Source organism: Calidris pugnax, unplaced genomic scaffold (genome assembly GCF_001431845.1).
Source record: "Calidris pugnax isolate Ruff unplaced genomic scaffold, ASM143184v1 scaffold103, whole genome shotgun sequence".
NCBI classification, from domain to species: domain Eukaryota; kingdom Metazoa; phylum Chordata; class Aves; order Charadriiformes; family Scolopacidae; genus Calidris; species Calidris pugnax.
Genome location: NW_015090990.1, coordinates 4,041,432 through 4,067,735, shown reverse-complemented (window position 1 = coordinate 4,067,735; position 26,304 = coordinate 4,041,432). Strand labels below are relative to the sequence as shown.

General features: G+C 38.3%; 2 protein-coding genes across 4 annotated transcripts in view; both read left to right on the top strand.

Moving 5' to 3' along the window:
• Positions 1-19,047, top strand: part of RBMS1 (RNA binding motif, single stranded interacting protein 1) — a 160,207-nt gene extending 141,160 nt beyond the window's left edge. For 2 of the 3 annotated variants that reach the window (XM_014954475.1, XM_014954477.1), the window contains exons 7-14: positions 4,635-4,750; positions 5,637-5,686; positions 5,781-5,874; positions 9,096-9,146; positions 11,342-11,452; positions 12,109-12,189; positions 13,432-13,516; positions 16,513-19,047. In XM_014954475.1, the coding sequence (XP_014809961.1) occupies positions 4,635-4,750; positions 5,637-5,686; positions 5,781-5,874; positions 9,096-9,146; positions 11,342-11,452; positions 12,109-12,189; positions 13,432-13,509 (581 nt within the window). In that variant the 3' untranslated portion in view covers positions 13,510-13,516; positions 16,513-19,047. The remainder of the gene's footprint in view (positions 1-4,634; positions 4,751-5,636; positions 5,687-5,780; positions 5,875-9,095; positions 9,147-11,341; positions 11,453-12,108; positions 12,190-13,431; positions 13,517-16,512) is intronic. The other variant, XM_014954476.1, reaches the window with a different exon arrangement.
• A 2,870-nt stretch (positions 19,048-21,917) lies between these two features.
• Positions 21,918-26,304, top strand: part of ITGB6 (integrin beta 6) — a 63,115-nt gene continuing 58,728 nt past the window's right edge. Inside the window, exon 1 of the mRNA XM_014954778.1 lies at positions 21,918-22,089. The gene's annotated coding sequence lies outside the window, so the exon portion shown is untranslated. The remainder of the gene's footprint in view (positions 22,090-26,304) is intronic.

Genomic DNA, 26,304 nt, shown 5'->3' with positions numbered 1-26,304 from the left:
AGAGCTTTTCCATGACCCGCTGTCCTCTTCCCACTCATGGTAAAGATATTGGTTACTCAGGTTCTGTTTTAGGGAGGAAATTGAAGGCAGGTGGGAGAGTCCTGCTCCTTCCTGTGTTCTGGGCTAGGAAGAGGTCCACCCAGTATGGTAGACGCTACTGTTTGAAGTTATTCTGATCTTGAACATCTTTCTACTGCAGGAAAGGCGTGAAAATGGAGCTGTGCAGTAGTTACCTTGTGGCAGTCATTTTTTGAGATTATTCTATTTGCTCACTTTTACAAAGTATTCAATACTGCAGCTCTCTAGATGGCAAATTAAAGCCGCTTGACCATAAACTCACATTTCTTAGTTACCTTTCACGGATCCTTTAGAAATAATCCATGAACCACAGTCTGAAAGCCACTGCTAAAGGGTATCAAGAGGTCATAGTGCTGATGTTACTTCTGATTGTCACACTGAAGGCAGAGGAACCAAGATTTTACCCATTAGATCAAAGATTAGAATCTTTTACTGCTCTAATTCTCATAGTTTTTAATTGCTGCTTAGTTTTAAGATGCAATATTGAAATAGAAAAGAAAAAATACTACTTAAAACCATTTAAAATACACTCCTGTGACAAATTATTAAACCCTGTGTAAATTATTAAAGAAATGTAACCCTGAGCACTGCATTTAAGTGAAGATTAGAACAGTGAGAAGTATATATTTTATTTCACTTTAAACAGAAAGCTACCGATATTTGAGTTATTGGGTTGCACAACTTCTGTTTTAATTCCCACAGTTTTGAGCAGAAATTTCTAACTGTACATTAAAATGAATAAAGTGATGTTTTAATGTTATAATTCATTAGTACCATCTGCTTTGTCACTAGAAAATAAGCAGATCCAGTTTAACTGAAGCTGATTAAAAGAATAGTATTTTGAAACTATTATTATTTTGTTGTACTTTTTAATATCTGAAAACAGCATTTATTGAAAAGTTGGTAAAATTAACGATGTAAAGTAAGGGTGTAAGCACAAAGTCCAATACAAGAACATCAATTTTGTTCTTGTTCTAGTGTCACCTGGTACGTATTTGAGTAGACACTGAACAAATAAAGACTGAATTCTAATGTACACACGTGCACAATATGTGATGACAGGGAAGTATTTACTCTCAGGACTAACATTGCATTCACATGTCTCTTCTGTAAAAACATTAGCCCTAGAGGAGGGTGATTCAGGGCAGGAGGAGATGGTCAGCACTTTCCACAGCCATGTTTTAAAGCAGTGACCTGCTGTTGAAGCACAGGAAAGCTCCCGGTTACAGAACGCCTCCTCAGCAGCAGCTCGACAGACATCTGCAAACCACTGAAAGTGTCTGTTGGCTTTCACTTAGTGTCAGTAGAGTGGGCATTTTAAACGTGGTGTCTTAGCTGCAGAAGCATAAATCCACTGTAAGTCGTAGCCTTTTATATCAGCTGTCTCTTAGCTGTGAATGCAACTCTGAATTTTTAGACTATGCCTCTCTGTCTTTCACACGCAGACAAGTCACTGAATGATTAATGATCCCCTTCATCACTGGGTCTGCACATTTCCCAGCAATTAAACAATAAAAATGACTCTCCCTTCCTTCCTGAACCACAAAAAAAGATAACTTGACTGGTCTTTAGGGCTTGTTGGAGTTTTTTATTTATGTATAGATCTATTATAAGCATGTTTGTATGTGTAAGAGAGAGCATCTTACCTGTGAAAAATATGAGGAAAGGTAAGCTGAAGAAATAAAACTCAGATCTAATTTTGAAGAGAATAAGGGGTATGTTCACTCTTTGGTGGGAGGGGTATCAATACATCATACTTGGCTCCCATGAAGGTTTGTCTCCTTCTCATGAACCTCCCTCTGATGACCATCAGTCATTGTGTTCTTGAAGCAATGAATGCAGTAGTACTAAGGTCACATGTATAGAAAAGCAGCCAAAAATTGAAGTTAGGCTTTCAATTGCTTTCAGATCTTGAACGGGAATCAGGAAAGGCAAATGCTATAGACCCTTCTCACAGCAGCTGGTGGTATTAAATAGTCTGCTTCGTTTTTTTTTTAATGTGAGTTGGAGCTTATACAGCGTTTGGCTTCATTTATGGACACAGTGAGGAGGAAGAGAAGCTGGAAGGTCAGAAAAACAATGGTCCCTGTGACCAGCTCTGTATTCAGTAAGATGGACCACCAAGTTCCGGCAAATCCACAAATTAATGCCTATTAATTTTTTTTTTTTTCATTGCTGCAAGTTTTGGCTGTTACATACCCAAAACCCAATACATGTTGATAGCTCTTTCCATTTTTTCTTCCTTTTTTAAATTTTTCAGGAGAGTGTTTTCCAGTGCACCACAGAAAATATTTCATCGTTTAAAATGTAGCTGTTTTCAGTTATCTACTGAAAAAAAAAATTAAAATAGATTTTTATGAACATTTTATTCGAACAGTTGAACAATTTACTCTGACTTTAAAAAAAATATCTTTATCTTGAGACAATGATGTGAAATGTAAGCACAAGTAAATGTTTCAGAAAAGTTTTGTACAATGTACTATGGGGATTTTTAATGAAAGCATAATGCAGCTTTAAATAAAGTATTTACTACCTGTGAGTGCTATAATACAGAATCACAGGGCTAGAAACCTATAGGTATTTTCTGATGTCTTTATAAGCTGTTCTCATGCCAGTTTCTTTTGACTTCATCCAAAAATTTATAGTGTGTATTTTGGAAGACACACATGCTTCCCACAGTACTAGGTGGTTTGAAGTAATTTATAAGTAGCCAGATATACTCAACTTGGGGAAGAGATTTTTTTTCATTTAAGGCTTTTAACTTCCTTATTAGGATCTCAACTCTCACTTTCTGATGGATTTTTTTTCTCAATGTGTAAAATCAGAGTCAAAATAATTTCAGACCAGAACCTGACAATTTTTATCCATACTGACCAACATCTTCTGAGATTAACTCCCCTTATTTCAGCAGTTGTATGAGGATTAAAATGCTGTGTGATAGGACCAAGGATATTGGGATCTAGCTTTTGTAGAGTAACATCATATTATCTATCAGCATCTTGATACAGTACCTTTTAGATAACACATTTTAAATTAATTCAGTTATCATGTTTAATACTAAAGTCTGACTCTGATACTGAAGTTATTTGCTGAATAACAGTGTGTGGGGAGGAGAGGTACAAGTCTCTGATGGATGTGTGGTCAATGTAGGAGATGAGACAGGGAACCGCCCACCAGTTCTGTCTCCCAGTCCATCCCTCTTTTATAGAGCAGGCTGATGAAAGATGCATCGTGCAGGAAGCAGTAGAACCAGAGCTGGTGTTTTAAGGTACGCCATTCAAAGCCAGGGACGACTTGGCCATTAATGCTAGTTTTGTGCCAAAATTTTAAGTGTCAAGCTCTTTCCCAGTTTATAAGTCTCTGAAGTTTTTAATACCAACCATCTTTTATAAATGCAGACAGAGTGAAGAGCACATCAGCACTGGCCATGGTTATACAAATAGATTTTGTTTCATGATACGGACACGCTAAACTTTTTCTTGGGGTTGGTTTTTTGCAGGTGGCCCTCCCACCCCATGTGTTTACTCTGCATTTGGAAACTTGCACGTTTTCAGATCCATGTCTTACGAAGGTGTTTCCAAACAGAGAATGGCTGGAGGAGTGTCATGCTAAAGCTTAGACAGCTCATGTGTCAGGAATTATTGGCAGAGAAGCATTCACATCCAAGTCATAACAGTGCTTCCACCCTGTGATTAGGGAGGGTGGGGTGTGATGGAGCAGAGCTGTGCTTTAGCCGTAGGTACTCGGGAACTATTGCAGTTTAAGCTAGTAACAGGGAAAGAATACTATGGAAACTTTTCTTTTTCATTGCTTGAATTTTGACATGAAAAATTGAAGTCAGTGTCAGGATTATGTTATCTAATAATAATAATACTGATACTAAGAACAAGATGAAGAAGTGCAGTGATACCATTTCATAACAGCTAAAAGAAAAGCTAAAAGAAAAATCTTGAAGAATTTCTGGTTGCACTGTGTGCTCTTTATAGAGCAGAGAGAAAAAGGGAATGGACAGTTGTGGCATTTTTTCAGCGCAAGCTGGCAGGAGATAAAGGTGCCTGCTCCACCCTGCCGGTGAGCGTAAGTGGAGGTACTGACTGTGCCAGCACTGCTGGCTGCTCTGGATGAGCAGAGCAATTTAAGTTTTAGGACATTACTGAAACCTCCAAGGGGTGGGGGGAATACATTAAAGTCCTTTGGCCAGATTTATTCTCCACCCTCCTTAGATGTACCTCCTAAGAGACAATACTCAAATTTCAGATGACAGTTCTCGTTCATCCCCAGACCAACAGACACATCCTCAGAATATAAAGACCATGTTTCTTTCCAACAGGTTTTAGAGGGGTAGTTTAAAATCAAAGATATAAGGCATTCCAGATGCTCTGTGTGTGTGTGGTAGCTATCTTTGTGCTATGCAGAACAGTTGTTGATGCTGTAGTACGAGTCCAAGTTATTTAACTGTCATATTGGGAAATAGAACCAAAAACCATACCTCATTTGGAATGCTTAACAGCTGTGTAAGAACGCTCCTTCAACTAATATTCCTTCTTTCTTCTCAGTTCCTGCAGAACCCTTATTGTGCAAGTTTGCTGATGGAGGACAGAAAAAGAGACAGAATCAGAATAAATATATACAGAATGGAAGAGCATGGCACAGAGAAGGCGAGGTGAGACTTGTAAGTCCTCCCTTCAAGCTCTAGTGTGGGTGTACAATAATGAATACTTATGAAAATGATAGGCATTGAGACTTCTTGGCTTGGCTCTTTGGCATATTAAAAATGTGCAAGCAAATCTTACCTGACAGTTTGCAACTCTAAAAAAATACTTAAACTGTATCTTTCTTAGGAGGAAAAAAAGATAAAATGTAAAAGACTAAATCCTACCTTATTAAAGTGAAGAATAAAATCTCCTTCAGCTTGGTCAGGTATATGCCTGAGATGTTTCTCATATTATAAAACTACATGGAACATAACTTTATTTACATGTAGTAAATAATCCTTTGATTTATGCAGCATTGAAATGCACATCGCTTCCATAAGATTAAAATAGTATACCAGTGCAGTGCAGCATTAATTTATTTTTTTTAGTTACAGCTTTACAAATCTTTAATGTTCAAGATAATAGTTTCACAGGCTTACTGTGGTTAGCAAGCCTAGACACCTCATTTATATGAGACAAGAAAATTCAAATGTGTCTTCTGAAAAACAGCACTCCCCATTTATTCTTGTAGTTAATATATTGTAGGCAACACCCTAACATAATCATCTTCATGCCCTGCCTCTTAAACATACACATGTTCTCTTAGCCAGGTATTTCATAGACTGCATTTTGTTCCTCATGCTGGGAACTTGGAAACTTGTATTCATAGCCAATATCGCCGACTCTCTTCACCATATAATTACTTCTGTCAATTAATCTGTCCCTAACTCATAGTAATAAACTATTTCAATACAAAATTTCAGTTAAAAATAATACAAATAAAGAAAAAGAGGAGTAATTTACAATAAGAATGAATGAATTTTGTCAACTCTTTCTTTCCACTTTCTTTTTTTTTTGTTAAAGGCTGGAATGACACTCACGTATGATCCAACCACAGCTGCTTTACAAAATGGGTATGTTAAATAAGACTACAGTAAGAAAAAGAAAAGGTTGCATTATGAAAGATGCACAGAACTGACACTTAATAAATATTTCTGCATTTTCTAGATTTTATCCGTCACCCTACAGTATTACAGCAAACAGAATGATCACTCAGACATCTATTACGCCATATATTGCTTCTCCGGTTTCCACATACCAGGTTTGTATTTAGTACTTAGTAGCAGAAATGGTTCATCGGAGCGTATGTTTATTTATATCAATTGCTAGTTCTGGTTCTATGAATTCTCCAAAAATGCTTCATTTTAATGAAGTGGCCTCTTAATGCTCTACAGCATGAAAATGAAGGTCTTAAAAACAAAAGTGTGTTTGTTTGAGGAAGCACAGCAATTTAATGAGATCTGTGGTGTCTTGCAAAACAAAGTCTCTAACTTGTGCTGATGGCTAAGGTAGCTGCTGCTGCATTTCATGTATAATTTTCATTTTCTCTTTGTCAGGTTCTTTTAATGTCGATTATATATCTTTAAAATAATTTCTGTTTATTTAAAACCTGCATGATTTAGTTAAGTTCTTTCTCAAAGATGTTGCTCCATTAGTGTTTGAACTTTTCTCGTTTGTTTCACTGAAAAAAAAAAAAAAGCCCAATAATAATGTATTAGGTAGTTGTACTAAGAAGGGTATGGAAACTTGCTTGACACTACAGAAGGAAATTTGAAAAAGAGTTCAGAGTTCAAATTACATTAGCATTCAGTGTTTTTATATTAGGAGTAAGGCATTTAGTAGTTTAGAACAGTGTTTCTAACCCCAAAGTTACTTTATTTTGAACAATAAATTAAAATACTAATCATGCACATTTTTTGTTCTTCTTGAGCCCAATCCAAAGCTTACTGAAAAGGAATTTTGATAGATGTCCTCTGTAGTCCCCGATATGGGATATTGACAGTTCAACATTCTGAGAAATGACATGAACCACTTTTTTGTACTTTGATATAAAATCTCTTAAGAATGCTCAATTTTAGAGCATCATACATTTCAGTTTACAAGCAACTTGCATTTAATGCAATCAGTATGTCAGTTTCAGATATATGCTCTGTAATTGCTACTTGACACATGCCAATTATCCCATTGTAAGCGAAATGATCAGCTGTTCTAGCATTTTACTGTTTTACACATAGACAAAGTAAACATCAGTGATTCAGGTCATAAATAAACAACACTAATTGAATTCAGAAAATTCTTACCTCTGTATGTCAGGGAAAGGAGAAGAAGCTGTTTGCTTTTTCATGAGAGAGATGTGCTGGGTTTTCTAATTTACTATGGGTGAAAATGAATATGGAAGGCTTTGTAGAAGTCATACAGGAGGCTAACAGAGGCACCGTGGGACAGTTGGTCATTATTACCCTACAAAAATTTCCATGTACCCTCCGATTCCAGGTGAGAAGAATGAGGAAGAACTGTCTAATATTAGTTTGGAGTTCTAATGCCTTGTGTGAGCAAAGCGTTATGTAGGAGGTAAAACAGTCTACTGCGGGATAAAGGGCAGCTGGATTAATATAATGTTAATTCTGAGGTCATTTATGCAACACAATGTTTGCTCTCGGCAGACAGTGCTAGTGCTGTATATCTCAGTATATTGAATCCTTCTGCTTTTTACAGCAATATCTCAAAAATTACAGCAAGTTGTTACCCAGAAAAATATTCCAGTAGAATTAGCTGCTATTCGTTATTAAAATATAAATGATTTATCAATACAAGACTCTCAGATATTAAAAATCCAAATAGAAGTTGGAAGTTGGCATGGAAACATACTTCTTAGGAATATAATATCAGTTTTCTGGGCTTATTGAGATAGGCAGGCCAAAATACGGTATGTTTCCAAAAATGTTGTTACCAGTATTTCAATATACACAGCATGGAGGTTTAAATTATCATGGATGGAGTTATTAAGATCATTATTCTTAAAGTGCCATGGTAATAAGAATTGAAAATTAAATTCAACTATCCTGTACTGGGGAGGAGGGAGGTTCTTGGCCAGAAGAGTTTCACAGTTTGAGCATTAGTCACATCTTCATTACTGATCCCTTCTCACTGAAACCTGCAGCATTCTGTCGTCTACGCAGCGGGATGTATCACGAGAGCATGATTTATTTGTTTTTTCTTTGAGGCGTGGTATAACCTGTTTCTAGATTTATCCATATTAAAGGTAAACAAATTTAATGAAGTTTTGGCTAGTGTTTGTTTCTGCAACTCGTGTATACCCAAATGACTGTACAAAGCCAGTTGCTATCATAGTATGAGTAGATTAGCCAAAGCTTCAGTCAGACTGTACCAGTATTTTTGCCATTAAGTTTTTGACTCAGGAGAGTTGAAGTGTTTTCCATTTTTTTAACTCCTGTTCACTCTTTTTCTGATTGAAAAAAGAAAAAAAAAAATTATGTGAAAGTCAGTAGCCAAAGAAGGGAAGAAATAACTTCCATCTTCCAGAAAATACCTCACCTGTTTTTTTTTCAAGACAGACTGTCTGTCTACCTGTCCTGTTCACAGAACTCTGTGGATGGTGGTAGAGGTTTTTTTAAGGGTCTTTAAATGTCCAGCAGAAGTGGTCAGTTCTGCATGTGCAGTGCAAGTCAGAATCCTGCCTTACCCTACGCACCCACAGGAGATGGGGAGGCAACATCGTTCTTCTTACCTTCAATATTCCTTGCAGCACACTTTTTCAAAGACCTGTTGCAGCCAGCTCTTTTTAACTAAGATAACCATATAACCTATCAGTTTACCTTTTAATCTTTCTAATTTACCTTGTCATGCAAAGTTTTAGGCATCCTGCCTCATGCCAGGACAGGAATTCTCATCAGAACCTTCTCCTCTTCCTCAGCTTTAGGAATAACATACCTGGATAACATAACATGTCTTGGAGAAGAACAATTCTCCTAAATGTTCTCCTGTTCATGGGAAAAGATTCCATCAGAATTGCTGGGTTCTTTTTCCCTTGCGAAAATCCAGTCATTTACTTTATCCCAATCACACTAGAAGGCAAGTGATGCCGTTTCTTAGATTCCAATTACTTTACCCCAAAGGAACTTCAAACACAGAAGATGCCTCCTTTTTCAACACAGCAGAAATCTCACACACATCTATTTGAACCCTTTCAGTTCTGAGGCCTGCACTAAAAACATAATATACTGTTCTGAAAGGTGTACGTGCTATATTGTTGCCAAATCTCGTTTCTGATTTACAGGTATAATAGATACACTTTTCATGGAAGTCAATGTTGCTCCACAGAGTGACTAATTGAATTAAAAAGTGAAGAAATAAGGGAGGGGACTTGTTAACATGATCTATTAAATTATTACTGGATCTCAATTGGAGTATTCAGGAAAAGAATGACTAAAAAAATAAAATACTGATTTATTTTTTTTCTAGGTTCAGAGTCCTTCTTGGATGCAGCCACAACCATATATAATGCAGCACCCAGTAAGTTTTTACGCTTCTCTGTTGTTGTGTTACTGATTGGGTAAACAGTTTACATGCTTCAAACAACAGGAAATAGATCAATTCCCACCCAGTTTCTTCCAGAGTTTTGATAACAACAACATCATGATTAAAGCATGGATCAAAATGAAGAGAGAAACAAAGATAGTAACCTGAACTGGGGCCTTGTTTTATTAGGAAAAAAGAAAGTTTCCTTCAGGGTATTGAGGTGATGAGGACAATTAGAATTACCAAGTCAGCATCCTGAGGAAACTCCTTTTCTTTTTAAATTTTAATGAAAGGCACTTTGCAAATACCAATGTTTTACATACTGTTTACCTATCAGGAGCTAGAATTGAAGATCCAAGGTTTTAGAATGGGTCTAGGATAGTTCAGACTGGATAATTTGTGAGAGACAGATGGATGCAGTGATATAAGTGACATTATGGGCACTCACTTGAGGAAACCTGCGTAGCTTGTTCTGGCTTCACCACTCATGAGTAACGCTGGTCTCCCTACACTTTTGGCTGTGGCATCTGTACCAGACACATTCTAATCTATACTCTCCCAGGATATTTTCCTTCTTATTTTGCTTCTTATCTCTGCCATTTGCCAATTAAGTACCATTATATCTAAGATTTATTAGGTTTCTTGAGATGAGCATGACAAATAACAACAGGCGCTTTAATATATGCACTTCTGTAGTTAACAAACAAGTCTGTTTCCAGATATAGAACGGATATTGTCTTGACTTTAATTAACCTCTTCATGCAGATTATAGAATGTAAATCTTCTTGGCAGAACATTTTCTTCTTGTGCATGCAGAGAAGGTGATACTGAACCAGAACACCCTCTCACACAATTGTTGTTGTATTTGTGATTTTTGATGTTAAACATAGACACACAATTAGCTTTAACTTTTCTATCAACGCAGATTTTCATAAAAAAAACCATCTTGCAATTTATGCTGTGGAAGACACAAGTTAATATGCTAGAATGCTACAAGGTGTGTTAGTTTCACAGGTATACAAATTGAGATTTCACAGTTGAAACTAAAGATCTAGATTCCTGACTTAAGTTCGGTTTTGGCCTGTACGGAGACTGGTGCTGTCTTGCTCATTTGCTTTGCAGAGGAGCCTGCAGTCTACAGACAGGAAATTCTTTTAGTGTTTGATGTGCCTGTGACTCATTTCTACACTGATCACATGGTTGTTTTTCCAACTATACTCTGTAGGGGTTTTTTTTCTCTTTTTTTCATTTTAAGGATTAGACATTGATTCAAAATACTGGCGTTCAGTACAGTGTAATTATTTCTGTTAGTTTTGAGCCTTCATCAATTTTAATCAACAATTCCACAAGCATAAGTAATACAAAGTATTTGGAAATGTGTTTTTTTTGTAGGACGTGATTTGTAAAATAAAATTTGATGATAACCCTCCATTTCAGATAACTCTGAAAAACCTTTAGAATATGCCCTCCGTATTTAGCAATCTTAAGTGTTTAAAAATTATTTTAAACTTTTAAAAAATATTAAATATTAAAAATATTTTTTTAATTATTTAAAAATATTTTTATGAAGTTAATAGTACAGGAGTGATAGAAAGGTCATCACAGTAGCTAGTATTTAGACAAAAAACCCCATCTTTTACACAGTGTTGCTAACCCACTCTTCTAAGATGTGTGTGTGCTAATGAGACCAGCCATTAATTAGGGCAGCTCTGTATTGTGTGTGAACGTTGCATGTGACAGGTAGAATTCCCCTAACACAAATGTTCCTCCAAAGCCTCCATTCCTAAGGATGAGACAACCATTTCTTCCTAAGGCCTGAAATTCCAGATTCTAAGTGAATCTATACCTGGTAATGTGTGCGAATTTTTGCTTTAAAGTTAGCATCTGGTTAAACTCATGTTTTACAAAGTGTTTTCAGCAGGTGTCTCAAGTGCATCGTACATCAGTTGCGTGTTCATTAGGAAGTCAATGCGGTTCTTACACCATTACCAAACTGTGCAAAACACGTCTGCTCAAGTAGAATATTCGGAATGCTCCAGAGCTGCCTCCTGAGTCAGTGCCTGGCATTAAGGAGAGTCCTTGTGGTATCTCCCCTTGAAAGGACAGCCCGTGCTTAGACTCCCAAATCAAGAAAGTAATTAAAATCCGAGTGTTGCCACAACCATTTCCTTCTTTCTGTGTTTTAACAGGGTGCTGTGCTGACTCCCTCCATGGACCACACCATGTCACTACAGCCTGCATCGATGATAAGCCCTCTGACACAGCAGATGAGTCACCTTTCATTAGGCAGTACTGGAACAGTATGTAGCGATTTAATACAAAACAGAACTTACACAAGTAGAAAATACTGCGTGTAGATCACAGTGTGCAAGTGCGGCTTGCGAGCAGGAAAAAACTAATCCTTTAAGTAGTCTTTCATCCAATAAAATATTAATAACTGCCTTCATTTTTTTAATCCTATTCAGCAGGTTTTTTTTCAGTTTATTAGCTGATTAGAAATTGGAAATGAGTAAATAAAATAGATCAAAGCAAAGGCAAGGAACCCAGGAGGTAACTCCAGAGTTGTACTGAAAAAGAAAAGTTTTGCTCTTCAGGAGATTAAAGTTGCAGAAAGTAATACAAAGCATGGAACAGAAACTAAAGCAGAAGAAGAGATGCAGGCTAGCTTCTAAACTGGAAGACCCTTCTTGTCTGAGCAGGTAGAATTAAAAAAAGATAGTGACTGGGATTGACGGAAGTGTTCTTTACCTAGTCTTTGAAGTCTAAATTTGAGTTTTCTCAAAACAGGTATCTCACTTTTCTGAAAATCCTATTGATTTCAGACAAAAAAGTCTTTCTGTCATAAACATTGCTTTAGGGAAATAGTCAATATCTATTACACAATATCGTGATAGGTATTTTGAATACTCTTAAAATTACATTGGACTTTAACTCAACGGACTTTCTGTCTTTCTAGTACATGCCAGCCACAACAGCTATGCAAGGAGCCTACATACCCCAATATACACATGTCCAGACAGCAGCGGTTCCTGTTGAGGTCAGTATATTTTATAAAAGACCAGAGATGAGAGACATGAGTATGATGTTAAATTTCTTTTTTTTTGCTAGGAAAACTGCTGTTTGAAGCCTAACATTGTAACTGTGCATGTACTGTGAACGCAATGTATATTAAAACTATGCAGTGTTGTTATTCTCAACTAATATAACTGGTATTATACCAAAGAATGACCTGTACTTGTAGCTGTACAGTACTTGGAGCAGTCTTCCATATAAGCATGCTCAGATGAACCTTTGTGTTTTGTAAAACCTGACTCCCAATAGGAACAAGCCAGGGGGTATATTGTAGTTTTGATCTTTCATTTAGTTTTCGTGTGAGCAAACTTTTCTGCCAGCAGACCATGATTGTAACTTTTTGCAAAGAATCTCAATTTTACCCTGGCATCTCAGGATACCGTGTATATTTGCCTAATAAATCCCTCTGCAAGTCCAGTTGAAGGATGTAACGAAATGGTAGACAATAGCTTGTCTACTATTTTGACTTACCTTATACCCCTTTATAGGTCAGTACTTTTTTAACAGAGGAGCTAGCAAAGTATGCTGCAGCTCGGTTATTCAGAATGAGGGCTAGGCGGATTCTTCCAGAGTCTGTAAGAAAAAAACATGTCATTTCAAAGTCTGTTTGTCCAGAAATTCCAGAACTTGTTTGATTCGGTTTATGCATCTGCCCGTGTGGGTGGGAGAACGACTTTTGGGAATTAGCTGGTCGCTTTGCGTGCCAGAGCACTATCAGCTGAATTAATTCCCTGGTTTCTGGGGAGCTGTGTGCGATGTCCCAACTGCAGTTCTTTGTGTTGCCTTGTGCCAATCACACCACAGTACTCAAAGTGATAGTGTTTGTACATGTGGTAAGTAGATCTCATCCTGCTTGCTGCCCCTAAAAAGGAGAGGGGCAGGATGCTCTTTTGCATTTGCAGATAGAAAATATACTAGCAGTTATTTTCTCCTTTTATATATTTATTTCTATAATGTCAAAGGTTTTTTTAATTATCATTAAAGCAGCTGGAGAAATACAAGGTTTGCATGATCATTTTATTTCTCTGTTTGCTGAAATGTAAATCAATGCAAAGTTAACACCTCAGATTTGGAACATGCCACTTGAGAAATGTTAGCAAGACATCAGATTTGAAAACTGTTAATTGCATGAGTTGTATGGAAATACAGATTGCAGATACTGCTGCTGATTTTGTATTTCATGTCTTGTCTTCCATTTTATTTGCAGGAAGCCAGTGGTCAACAACAGGTTACGGTAGAGACATCCAGTGACCATTCTCCATATACGTATCAGCAAAATAAGTAACTGTGAGGTAGGGGCTTGTCCTGTCACATGAAAGATGTAAATTCAAAGATGTTTTGTTACATAACTTACAGTGCTCTGTATCGAAATATTTTTTTTATATCCTATAAATAACACTCATAATATCTGGGGACAGACAGTGAAGTTAATTTGAACTTGGCCAGAGTTAGAAGCCATGTAAGGAAGGACAGGTTCCAGAAGTGAGTTAGTGAATTATGAGTAATAGTGTTTTAATAATTTCTCTATAGCATAACTGGATTATGTTGCATTTTGATCTGTTCATCTTGGCAGCATGCTGTATACAAGAATAATAATGGATTACTACAAAAATACTAGAATCACAATGCTAAAGGGAACTCTATTTGTACATATAATATCCTCCAGTTCTGGTACCCTTAAGATTTGGAAGCAGCTTTGCGACTGACTTACAGACCACAGGCAGGAGGGTGGTCTGGTAGAAAGCATCTTGGTCCAGAATTTTGTGAATTAATTTTTAATCAGCATCCTAGCTTGGCTCTAATTCCAGAGTTGTTTTACTTGCCTACTCTGGGTTTCCTCTGGTTTTGCTTTCATGGCCTTTCTTAACTAACCAATCACTAGCTTAACCCAAACTCCTTCCATGCAAAATTTTTGCTTTCTGTAAATTGCCATCCTGAAAATATTGTTTACACTAACCATCCCTTTCTCCATCCTCCATGTTTTACAATTCCGGAATTTAGTTGATCCTTGATTCATGTTTTTCCAAGTGCTTTGTAAATCAGGCAACTTGACTACATAATTTTTTAAAATCAAATTTCCTAAGACCTCATACTGAAAAAATCTGTTCAGCTGCCATAATGTTCTAGAGGCTGTCTTAGAACGGTTTTCTACAGATCTCAGAGCATTTATTTCACTGAATTTCACTGAATTTCTAGAGTTGGAAGGGACCATAGAGATCATCTAGTCCAACTCCCCTGCTGAAGCAGGATTGCCTAGAGCTAGAGCATGTTACTCAGGACTGCATCCAGGCGGGTTTTGAAAATCTCCAAAATTCATAATCAGTTATGCATGAGGAATTTCTAATTGTGTTATATTCTCCCTAAATAGTGCAGATCCAACAGTACACACATTTTGCCCTTACCTTTGATTTTGCAGGTCAGCTATGTTATTTGATGACACTGCTCTCATCCCCATTATTGGCACAACAGCTTCTTATATGTTCAAGAATGTAAAGATAGAAACAAACCAATGGGGAAACTTTGCACATTCAACAGATGGCAGAGTCTGCATAGCACAGCATGTGACCCGTGTTTATTATTGTAGCCTGGCCGAATGCCGGCATCTAGAGAAAGCCCACATCCTTGGTTTGCATCCAGGGCAGGGAGAAAGCAAAGCCACAGGCTCTTCTTGTTATCCATCCCCTAGTGCTAAAACCATGGCTCCTGCATGTTTCCTACGCCAAGGCTACTGGCTGGTGTTAACCGCTTTTCAAGGAATTACTTGTTTTGCCTTAAGTCTTCCCCGTGGGCATGTAAAACCTCCTTACCCATGGAGAGCTGTGGTAGACAGCGAAGCACGTCATCTCCCTGTCCTGCCTCTCTCTCCCAGCCTGTCCGTAGCTTTCCCATGGGCTGGGGCCAGGCAGTAGGAGCAGCCTTTAGGCTCCTGAAAGGATGAGATGTGGTGCCACTTGGGCACATTTTATAACGATGGCTCTGTGGGGGATACCGAGTGCTGTGAGCAACTTTGTGTGTTTGCTGTAAGCCAGTCCTCCACGTATTTTATTCTTCAGACAAGTACCATTACCTGTATTTATATGCAGTGGGAGCCAGTGAAATCTGTCAGCCATGGCTGTGGCAGGGGACATGCGGGGAAGGTTAATATTACTCGGCTGATTTCAGCCTCAGAGTATGGCATTTGGTATTTCTGTCCCTGGAACATGTTGGTACTTGTCGCTTTTCGGACAGGTGAAGGGGAGGGAATTGACAGTTATTTCTTGCCCTGAATACCCTACATACAGGGAAGACTGTGGTCTCTTAATTGTTGTGGCTTCATTACCATTGTCAAATTGAAACTTCTTTCTAAATGCACACACAGTGCTTTTGGGAATGTCCTATTAAAAGTCATTATATGTAGTGCCATAAATAAGGGGTGAATGACAACTAGCACATTTGCACAAGCGGATGCAGTCAATCAGGAATATGCATCATCTTTCTTCTAATGGCTACATTTAATAACTTTATAGCTTCTTTTAAAAACATTGCTACTATGTGAAAATAGTCAAAGATGCTTGAAAAAACCCTGTTATAATTATATATGCACCTATAAATATACAAACTTTAAAATGCCAGACTTTGTTTTCCCTAGAGAAATTCAAAAATTGTCTAAACTTTTTTTCATTAGCTAGGTATTTTTTTAACCCCATATGGCTATATAAGCCAATATAGTAAATTGAACAGTTTTCCTTCAAATTTAATGAGCCCTGAATTGCTGTTAAGGTTTAACCATTATGGAGGCTCAGTAGCTGTCTCTGTGTTGGCTGTTGTAACTTGTACGTAACCTCCCTGAGGTTGCACCGAAAGAAAGCTGTGTTCCCTTTCCAGAGATCAAAAGCCTTGGAGATGCCGCAGGAGTAAGCTCACACACTCAACCACTTTTGGTCAATTAAAAGGCAACAACAATAAATAATTTTTAAAAAAACCAAAACAAAACCCCAAAACAACAAAGAAGGAAATGGCTGGGAATGCAGTCTTGCAGTTCCCCAGTGGGAGCTCTGCATGCTGAACAGGTAGTGGGGATAGAGGGGGAAAACACAAAGCAAGCTGTATCCTGGCAGAGAGCCTGATCCTGGGAAGAGCCAAGCACCTGAAGTGCCACCTGTGTTAGTTCTGCAGTCGGTCCTCAGATTCACTTAGCCTTCTCACAGCTGTCTAAAATAGGAAATGATTTAGTGTTGTGGCCAGCTACACGAGAAAAAAATCCATGCAATTGTAACTCTGTTCTAGCTCTGACCTTTCTGTGTTACAGATGTCCAGTGTTGACCTGGCCTGGAGAAGGGTGCAAAGGCTGAAACAATCATGGATTTTACTGATCAATTGTGCTTTAGGAATTATTGACAGTTTTGCACAGGTTCTTGAAAATGTTATTTATAATGAAATCAACTAAAACTATTTTTGCTATAAGTTCTATAAGGTGCATAAGAAAAACCTTAAATTCATCTAGTAGCTGTTCCCATGAACAGGTTTATTTTAGTAAAAAAAAAAATTTTTATCAAGTGTTACGACGCAAAAAAAAATATTCAAATTTCTGGGTATGCACAGATGACCACGAAGACTTATTCACGTGCATGACAGAATTTGTGTTTTGGTTTATTTTTATTTTGTTTGTTTCTTTTTTTTTTTCTTTTTTTTTCCTTTTTTTTTTATTGTATGAAATGGGTTTTCTGAAGTTTAAAATAGTAAAACATCTAAGATGATGTTCTGTGCTTGCAGTGTGTGAGTGTTGCTTTAGTGCAGTGTTGCAGTTATAGTGTCTGGTCTTTTAGCTTTCTGTTTTTCTTTTAATGTAGTGTGAAGTGTCTTATCCTTTTCTATAAATTCCAATTTGCCTTAAATCTTTCAATGCTGTAGCTGTTTCAGTAAGTAGTCCAAACTAATGGTGTAGAATGCTTTGACCAAATGAGCTGGTCTATTATGCCTTGTAAAACAGCAGCATAGGGCTTTTAAAGGTAGTCAATAAAAATTGCTGAAAATTTGGCTTTTTTAATGTGTAGTAAGTGTTTTTAATGATTTTTCACATAATATGTAAGGTAGTGAAATGCAAGAGGGGAAAAAATGTTTTGTGTGAAACACATTTTCTGACTGGGGAAATTTTAATAGGATAAATTGTTTGTAAGGCCATATGCCAATAGTTCCCTCTGGTAGTTTGAATGATTTAGGAACTCTGCTGTATGATGCAATGTAAAATCTTTTTTTTTTTTTGCCTTTTTTCAGAAACTAACTTGATGTTCTAGTTTTAGCATAAGTAGAGTAGGGAGTTTGGGGAGGGGATATCACCGAATGTTTTTGTCCTTCGTTTATACTAATGATAGTGCTTTAGGATGAGGATCGTGCTGAGACTTAGCAAACAGAAAAGTTGCTATTATAGCAAAATGGCAAAAGCTAAAGGACTCGTTTTCAAACATACGCTGAGATGTAAGTAGAAGCATAATTGATTGGGTACTAGCTCTCTATAGTAGGTAAATAAAAATAAAAAGACTTGGCACTTTTAAAAGGTAACTTTACCAAAGATCAAAGAGCCAGTAACCAATAATTCTGATTTGTCTCAGCATTACGTCTTCTGTACTCTTTATTTTTGCCGGACCAGTTTGCGGTTAGGAGAATGTGCCTTTTTTGTACATTTGCATTTAGGTTTTATAATTTTAATTGATGTATGGACACAAAAGCATGAAGGAAGACTTGGATCCAAGCAGTGCCACACTTTACATCATCACTACAAGTGTTAAGTGTAAAGAAAACCAATTTTGAAACTATGAAATTCCTGATTCATAAATACACAGTTATTTGTACTTCACATATTAGATAATTCACTGCTACTAAAGCTCTTTATTACAATTGCATATGTTTTAAATCGAATGATAAATTAAGTTGTCTTCCAAAACTGTGTACTTCTCTGGTCAGCTGTATATGATCAGTTATCTACCTCAAAGTTTATTTCCTTTTGTATTGGGACAGGTTGCTGGCCCTCCCTGTTTCCACAGACCAAATCATCCTAGCTCGGGAGCTGGGGCTAAGCAGTTGTTTCTTTCAAGTATTTTTTAGTTTTTAAATTTTGTGTGAGTATTGGAGTATAGATGTCGGTGACATTTCATAGTTTCAAAAGTAAATTGCTGCTCTGAGAAGTGTAGATTCTAGTGAAATACATAGTCATAAGAGATGTGTTTTTGTTTTTTCTTTTTTTAAAAAGTTGTGGTATTATTGGTTCTATGCTCCCTGGAATATTACTGCTTTGTAAAAGTCCAGACTTCCTGCAGCACCTTGCCTGTATCTGGTGACTTTCCAAACCTGGATCTCTCACTACTTGATATTTTTGCGTTAATTAAAACTGCAGTATGATAGCTGTGTTAGAGGGAGGGAAGAGCTGCTGCCAGAAATGTCTGAACTAAGTGCCATACTCATTGTCTGGGTAAGATTTGGGAAATTTAACCTCTGTACATAAAGAAATAATCAGTTACTTAAACATCACATAGTAGACAGCCATTAAATTATAAAAAAATTAATTTATGAAGAAAGACCTTTTGTACAGATTGAAAAAAAAAGATTTTCATAGAGATATCTATATGATCAAGAGAGTTAATTTTTTATTTTTGTTTTACTAGTGCCACAAACTTGCCAGTGGTAACTTATTTGTCCGGTTCAAGATAACTCTGTAGTTTTGTTTCCTAGGACTTGTTGTTAAACGCCAAAAGACATTTTTGAACTGTAAATTTGATTAGATTGTTAGCTTTTTTCTGTTTTATTTCTTTGAAAACTTTTGAATAAAAAAGATCCAAAAAAATGAAAATGCATTGTCTTTTTCCTTCAGCCCTTCCTTTCCTGGGGGAAAACCCAAACCGGTTATGGTAAAACCTTCGTATGTATTTTGAAGTGCTCAGAGCTGCTTCTGCTTTACAGTCTGGGTTTTTCCCTCTTCTGTCTTTCATTAAAATCAAATTTTAACTTTTTCAAACCACATTACAAAGTCACTTATTCTTTCAGACGAAATAGGAAAAGACAGATGAGGAATATATGATGAAATACCTGATTTGAGTGTCAGCCTGCACGGAGAGTTGCATGTAACCATGCACAGTTGTGTGTGCTTGCACCCCGTAGTTGTAAGTGCAAGCCAGTTTTCTAGACATAAGGGTGGAGGTGGAGGGTCACTTTGGTAGTTCCTAGCATTGAATTGCTGCCTAAAAGTCCTTTCACCGTCCCCACAGCAGTGGTGTTGGTTGGCATACCTCGTTCAGGACAGCAGAGGTGACACTTCACTGGCATTAAAAAACGTCCAGAGTGTTTGCCTTCCAGCTGCAATCTTTGTGCATTTTCTTTCTTTAAAGATAATCTTGGATTTTATTATCCTTTTGGCAAGAACACCACTGCTGATGGTGTGTACGAGACAGAGGACTGCCCTGCCCAAAGGAAGGCTTGGAAAAGAAATAGAGTAAAATACCAACTAGTGTCTCTCCTTGGCCAAATGCTTTCCCAATCACACATCAATGCATATGGCAGAGAGGGGCTCTGACCTAGTCTTGGGTGCCCAAGGGTGTACCTGGTGGCAGAGAGAAGTGACTGGGTGGCCTGTGCCTTGGGTGGGCAGAGGGGAGGCTTGCTCAGTGTGGGCTGAGCGGTCCTGGAGAACCTTCTCCCCCATGGAAGGCTGTTCTGTGGAGACACGTGCCAAGGACTGCAGCAGCCCTGTGACCTGCACCCAGCCAGCTGCTGGGTGGGTGCCCTGGGGTCACCCCCCAGGCAGTGCACAGCCCAGGCTGTCGGTGCTCACACAAGGTCCCGAAAACAAGTGGAGTGTAGTGAAAAGGACTCACCTAGGGGCTGGGAAACTTAATTTACATTAGCTTATGCAATAAAGACATCCTTGACAAAGATGGCTCATTAATAATGAAGAAAAAAAAAAAAAATCTTCACACTGTGTGCTACTAAACACATCCTGTAACTGAAAAAAATGCCATTTAACCATTTTGTGGTAATTTAAATACTGGCCCAGTATGTTGGCTGTCTGAAATGCAGTAGATGAGAAGATGAATACAGAAAACTTTTAAAGGGTTTTGTTACATTATTCCTGTTCACCACCGTACAGAATTAATCTCAGATTATTAAGCGGTCTTTTTGAATTATGTATGAATACTACCTCACAAAAGCTATATGTAATGGACCCAGAACAATGCAGGTTGGAAAGGCTTTTTGCTATCTATTTGCTTTTCTAATTAGCCCTATGATAAACTTAGCTCTCTTACTGTAACTCCAAATATATTTGATAAGAATGAAAGCTTTCAGATTAGTACCTTTTCCTTGGTATAATAAGGTTGTGTGTGTCATTTCTATCAGGCAATCTGCAATAATGCAATGTCTTTATGTAATATACTTTTATTATATATAATAAAACTCAAAGTTATTACCAACTGGCTTGTTCAAATGTTGACTCTATCCTCTTGCATACAGCCTGTTTTGAACCCTACTTGAAAACATGCTGTTAATAATTTTTTTTTTCCCTGTTAACAAATACCTGTAAGCATCATATTCATGTAGGAAGATTTTTGTGCTGATACAAATGTTTTGTGCAAGATCATACACAGACTCTAGTGTTTGTTGGTTGGTTGTGGTTAGAAAGTAGCCTTTCTTTAGGCGCTGAACAAAATCTTTTCTCTTTATTTTCTAAATTAACTACATTGGGCAGTTGCAAGAGAAGCGCAAGCAGTGCATTAACAGCAGTGTGAGAATACTATTGATCAGCTGAGCCCTGCTAATGACTGGTTGCATATATTGGGCTGGAATATTTGTGGAGTAAGCCAGAGTAGTTTACAGAACTTTCCTGCTACTCTTGGTCAATTTTTCTCAGGAAAAAAAAATGTTAAAAGTGTTGTTTGGCTCTCCTCCTGTAGCTTTAACTTATACCATGGTACCTCCACCATACCAGACAAATTTGATGATTGACTAAAACTGTGCCACCTCACTTTCTGCAGAAACATCATATGAGAAATGCATTTTATGTGCCAGAATATTTATATGAGTTTGTACTCCTACTCCTCCTGTGCACACTTCACTGTTCCTTTTGCTTTGATCAACTGCTCCAAAATTATTTGCAAACTTTCATATGCGTTGGAATAAGATACTCAATCCTATCCTGTCCAGCAGTGTCTTACTGTGAAAGCCAATGTGTTATTTGGTGGCATTTAAGACATGTATGCTGTTACCTTCCAAACACTTGCAACACTGACGTACTCTTTCAACTGTGAAAGATCATCTGTATCATTCCCTAGCCAACAAATTCTGGCATTGATTAACCCAAACAAATCTGAGGCTTTTGGCTTTCAGACTTGGTCCATTAATTCTATCCAGAATAGGGGTTAGGATATACAAAACCTAATTCTGTTTGGCAGCTTCTCCTCCAGCGACTAAGAAAAGCCAAGCAGATGTCAGGACGGCAAAGATTTACAGTGCAGTGACCAGAGGGAGTGTGTAAAAGCTTGCAAGTGGAATGAGTCAGTCTTTCCTTTTCAGGACAGCTCTTAACTGCATCTACCATCTGAGAAACCTGTGCAGCCCATTTCTGTAGTAAAGAAGAAATCATGTCACAGGAGAATACTGGTGGATTTTTTTTTCCATGTCCAAGAAGAAAGGACAGCTTGTCAACAGGCAGGCTTTAACTGTTAAAGTTGCTGTCCAGTTACCTTGCCTATTTCAACACTATCCCCTCACTCAGTGCTTACCTCAGCGGTGTTGGGAATTCTGCTGTGATTCATCCGTCTTCCTTCAGCTGAGTGACGTGATCTCTTCTGACAGCTTCACTGGGATAGAAAGAGATTTTTGGAGAACTTAAAGAATGAAGGTATGTGGCACCCTAAAGACTTCCCACATGCACACTACAGGTGTTCAGAGCAACCTGCTCAGGCAGATTTCTAGAAGTGGCTTTATTGTTTTAGAGCCTGGAATGCTGGTGTTAACCCTGGGGAAAAAACGTGGAAAATGATTCTTGTGTGTACACTCTGCTGATCCTAAAGAAGTCTTCTGCAGTAGGAATTTTCCCTGGTATTTTTGTCACCTGAAATTAACACACAGGGCTGATATTTTTCAGCATTATCTGTGAAACACTTAAGGGTAATGGAATAAAACAATGGTTTAAAAGAAGACCAAGACAAAATTTACTAGTAAGTAGGATGTTTTGGTAAATAATTTTAGCTTTTTGCAAGCACAAATAGAAAATTATTTTTCCTTTTGTGCTTTAGTCTTTCCCCAATGTGAAGTACTTTTCTACCAATGAGAAAATACTTTCTTCTTTTTTTTTTTTTTTTTTTGCCTTTCAGTAAATGTAAAAAATATGAAAATGTATTTACAGGTGTTTGTTACAGCCTCGCTTTTGTGTCAGTGTGTTCGAGTATCTTTAGCCACTCTTGAAGATAATCTGTAAGCAAAATATACATAACTAGGGGCATACAGCAGTTACTTCCTGACCAGCCCAGGTAGGATTTCACAAGCCATTAGGCTGGGGATGAGCATGCTCACCCAGCGGGGTACCCGTGGTGGCTTTGCTGGCCAGGCAGGCACCTGGCAGGAGGGGAAGGAGCAGTCGGAGCAGAGGGGAAGTTGCCGCACTTCCATCTTCTGCCAAGCTACTTCAGTGCCCCTGGCACCGGTGGCTTGTCCCAACAAACTGACCTTATGCCTCCTAACTATTTTATATGTCTCCATGTAGCTATTTTCCCTCCTGAATCCATGAGCTACTGGCAATCCTATCCTAATGGCTCTACCTCCTTTCTTATCTCTCTACAGACTTTCTCACAGTGTTGTTTTTTTTTTTTTTTTTCAGCAGTCTGAGGCCAGATTATGCAGCTGGGCCTTGGTGCACAGGCAGCTGCAGCTCTGGGAGAGGGGAGGGAGGTTGTATGGCAGGGGCTGCAGCAAGGGGTGACATACTCCAGGTCTTCCTCATGTCAAGAAAACATCCTTCAGGGGCAGTTGGAGGAGTGGGTATTTAAAGAGCTCCAAGTGTTGCTCTTTGCCAGAACAGAAGGAAAACTTGCTTTCAAACAGCTTTAAGAGAAGCCAGTGTAGGTATGTGGAATAAATCTATCATAAATTCCTGACCTCCTTCAGCCCTGCTCTGCTCGCCTTCCACAGTTCAACAGGTTCCAGACATCGGTGGGCAGAGGGTTCATACGTGAGTGGGAAGGAGGCAGCTCATGAGTGAGTCACATAGAAAAAAGCCCGTTGCCACTGGCACAGTCACTGTGCCATGAGCTCCTGAACCAGAGAAGTTACTGAGCAAAGACAGCAGTAGGGAGGTAACCTTCCCTACCAGAGCGGGAACCCTTGGGTTCTAAGTTGTTTCTTAGTAAACTTTATTTGCATTTAAAAGAGTGGTCTAGCTCTGTGGTGTCTCTAGAAACAGCAAAGCTTTACCCTCCATTCTAGAGCAAATTTTGGACTGTAGTGTTGAAAATCCAGATTTCAATTATTTAAAAAAAAAAATAAAAAAAAAATAAAGCAGTTCCAGGAATTCCTGTCCTGAAAATATTTTGCAGCTGAAACTAGCCAGTCATCTCTGGGAAAACAATTCAGGACAAACCATACCGTTGCGTGTATTACAGTAAGTGTATGCACAGCTCATCTATTCCAGATGCTGATCCTCTGGTCAGCCCTGCAGTGTGCCGTGCTGCCCTGTTTCAAGGCTGCAACTCATTTCCTAAGCTAATGCTGTGTTCATCAGCAAACCCAACCTTTGGGACCCATCCTTTTTTAACCGGACTCACACACGGTGAGTGAGCGGTGCAGAGCCCTGGTCTCAGGGGGGGACTCTCTGCTGGTCTGGGCTCAGGGTCTCCCTGCTGCAGCTGCCAGCACAGCTGGGGGGGACAGACTGGGGAGACCCCTGCACCCCAGCTGTCCCACTGCTGCTTTTCTTACCCAAGAGCTTAAATAACATCTTACCTTGCAGCCACCAGAGGGCATCTTCGTTATAAGCTGAAATAATCGAAAAAGGTGAACTCCCATTCATAGTGTATAATTATGGTGCATTTATAGTTACCTATTATTAAAAGCAAAACCTCATCCTGCCTTTGCACAATACATGCTCACATTTCTAATAATGTGGTTTTACTCATCGCTAAGATGGCAATAGTGTTGTCTTTATCAGAAGATAAAAAAGCTGTGATTTTCTTTTGGTTAATGAAATGCATGAGGGTGCCTTCACTGCACAGCAGGCAAGGGAAAAAAAAAAAAAAAAGAAAAAAATGAATCTAATCAAAACCACATCACCAAAACCACAAGTGCTCCAGGCAGGGTCAGGGAGAATCGACAAGTAGCTTGTATGTGACAGACGAACACGAGAGGAGCCAAACAGCAAGGGAATTCTGGAGAAGTCAAGCAGACTGCAAAGATTCAACCCAGACCAGACCGAGAAACCTTTTTCCCGTTAACTCAAAGCCAGTCTATTTGCATATGCTCTTGGGAGCATCCTTATTATATCTTTTAAGAATGAAGCAATTAAAACTGTATTTATTCAAAACACAATGTAAAAGAAACAAATACCTTTTCAGAACATAAGTAAAGCTCTGAAAATGAACTGGTATCTTGGGGGCTAAATGAAAAATCTATACTACAAAACAAAACTATGCAAAATATTTGAGGTGATAAAGAATAGCTGCTCATTTTTGCAAAGTTCATTCAAGAAGACCTTTAAGTGGTCATTAAAGATGGCCTTTTTATGCATCTATGCAGATTACTAATCCATCTGGGGAAGGTGGGGGGAGGGCACAACAGAAGTAGTTGGTTTTGCTGCCTTGTCTGTCTGTAGTACAGCTTGTATCTAGTGAATAAATTAACCATAACCCACAGAGGATGTTAGTGCTTCGGGTCTCAAGCTTTTTGTAGCATCCTTTTTGGTCAAGGGGATTCGGCTTGCACACATTTCAGACATTTGTGTTCACCTCTGGTTCTGCTGGTCATTCAGCATCATCGATGCCCCAGGCGAGGGCAGCCACTCTGACCTACACAATCTTGCTCTTAGATGTGGACTACAAGAAGCATTTGTTAATCTCTGCCGGGGATTTTGTCACTCTTCAAAGTAATTAGATGAATCACTTCTGCACCAGGCCAAATTGCTGTATCAGGCACAATAAAAGACCCAAACAGCAACCAGAACAAATAGGACAGTTCATAGACAGTCATGAATAAAATACTGTAAGTCTGGAAATATAAAGTATTTCTCTGTTTTGCATACGCCCTAGCCTGAGGCTAAACAGTACACAGACACAGACTTGAATTTCTGGAAAAGGATTTGATCCAGGCCTGTGTTTGCAATATTTTGAGGATTGCTTATTATAGTGAATGAGGACTGGGGAGAAAAAGACACAAATCCAAGTTTGTTTTTTTTTTTTAATTTCAGACCTGAAAGCTTTCCTTCTCTGTGTATTTTTTTTTCTTTGCAGTCTCGAGTACTTGTGATTATCTTCTTTTGGCACCCACCTCAATGTCAGCATGACTATGTTTGTCACAGGTTTTATGTGCTGCTGCAAGCAGGACTCAAATTAGGATTGGTGTGACCAAAGGACAATAGCTCTGCCAACAAGACAGACTTTTTTTTTGATCTAACTAGCAGATGCTCTGCTAGCGTCTCTCACTTTTTTGCCTCTCTCTTGCCGAAAGAACTGAAACCAGCCTGTCAGTGTGATCCTACTCACGGGAGCTACAACTGTTTGCACAAGCTCTGAGTCTAGCCTAATACTTACTTTAATAACTGCTTCCAACAGTTACTTGTGAAAGTTCCAATGGTAAATTCCATTCAATATATGACAGCTTTAAAAAGCAGAGATTTTTCCAGAAATGGCTACTCTTTTTATAGAGTCTATTTTGCACCCTAGTGGATTATTTTAGATAGTAACAAACTGTTCCTGCATACCCTTGGTCATCAATCACTTGCAAGAATAATACTGCAGGGGAGGAGGCTAGAAAGAGACCTTGCTGTGATTCAAACCTTGAATTACGTTTTTGTTCCCCCCCCCCCCCCCCCACTTGTCAACACTAGGTTTGGGAGAGAAAAAAAATC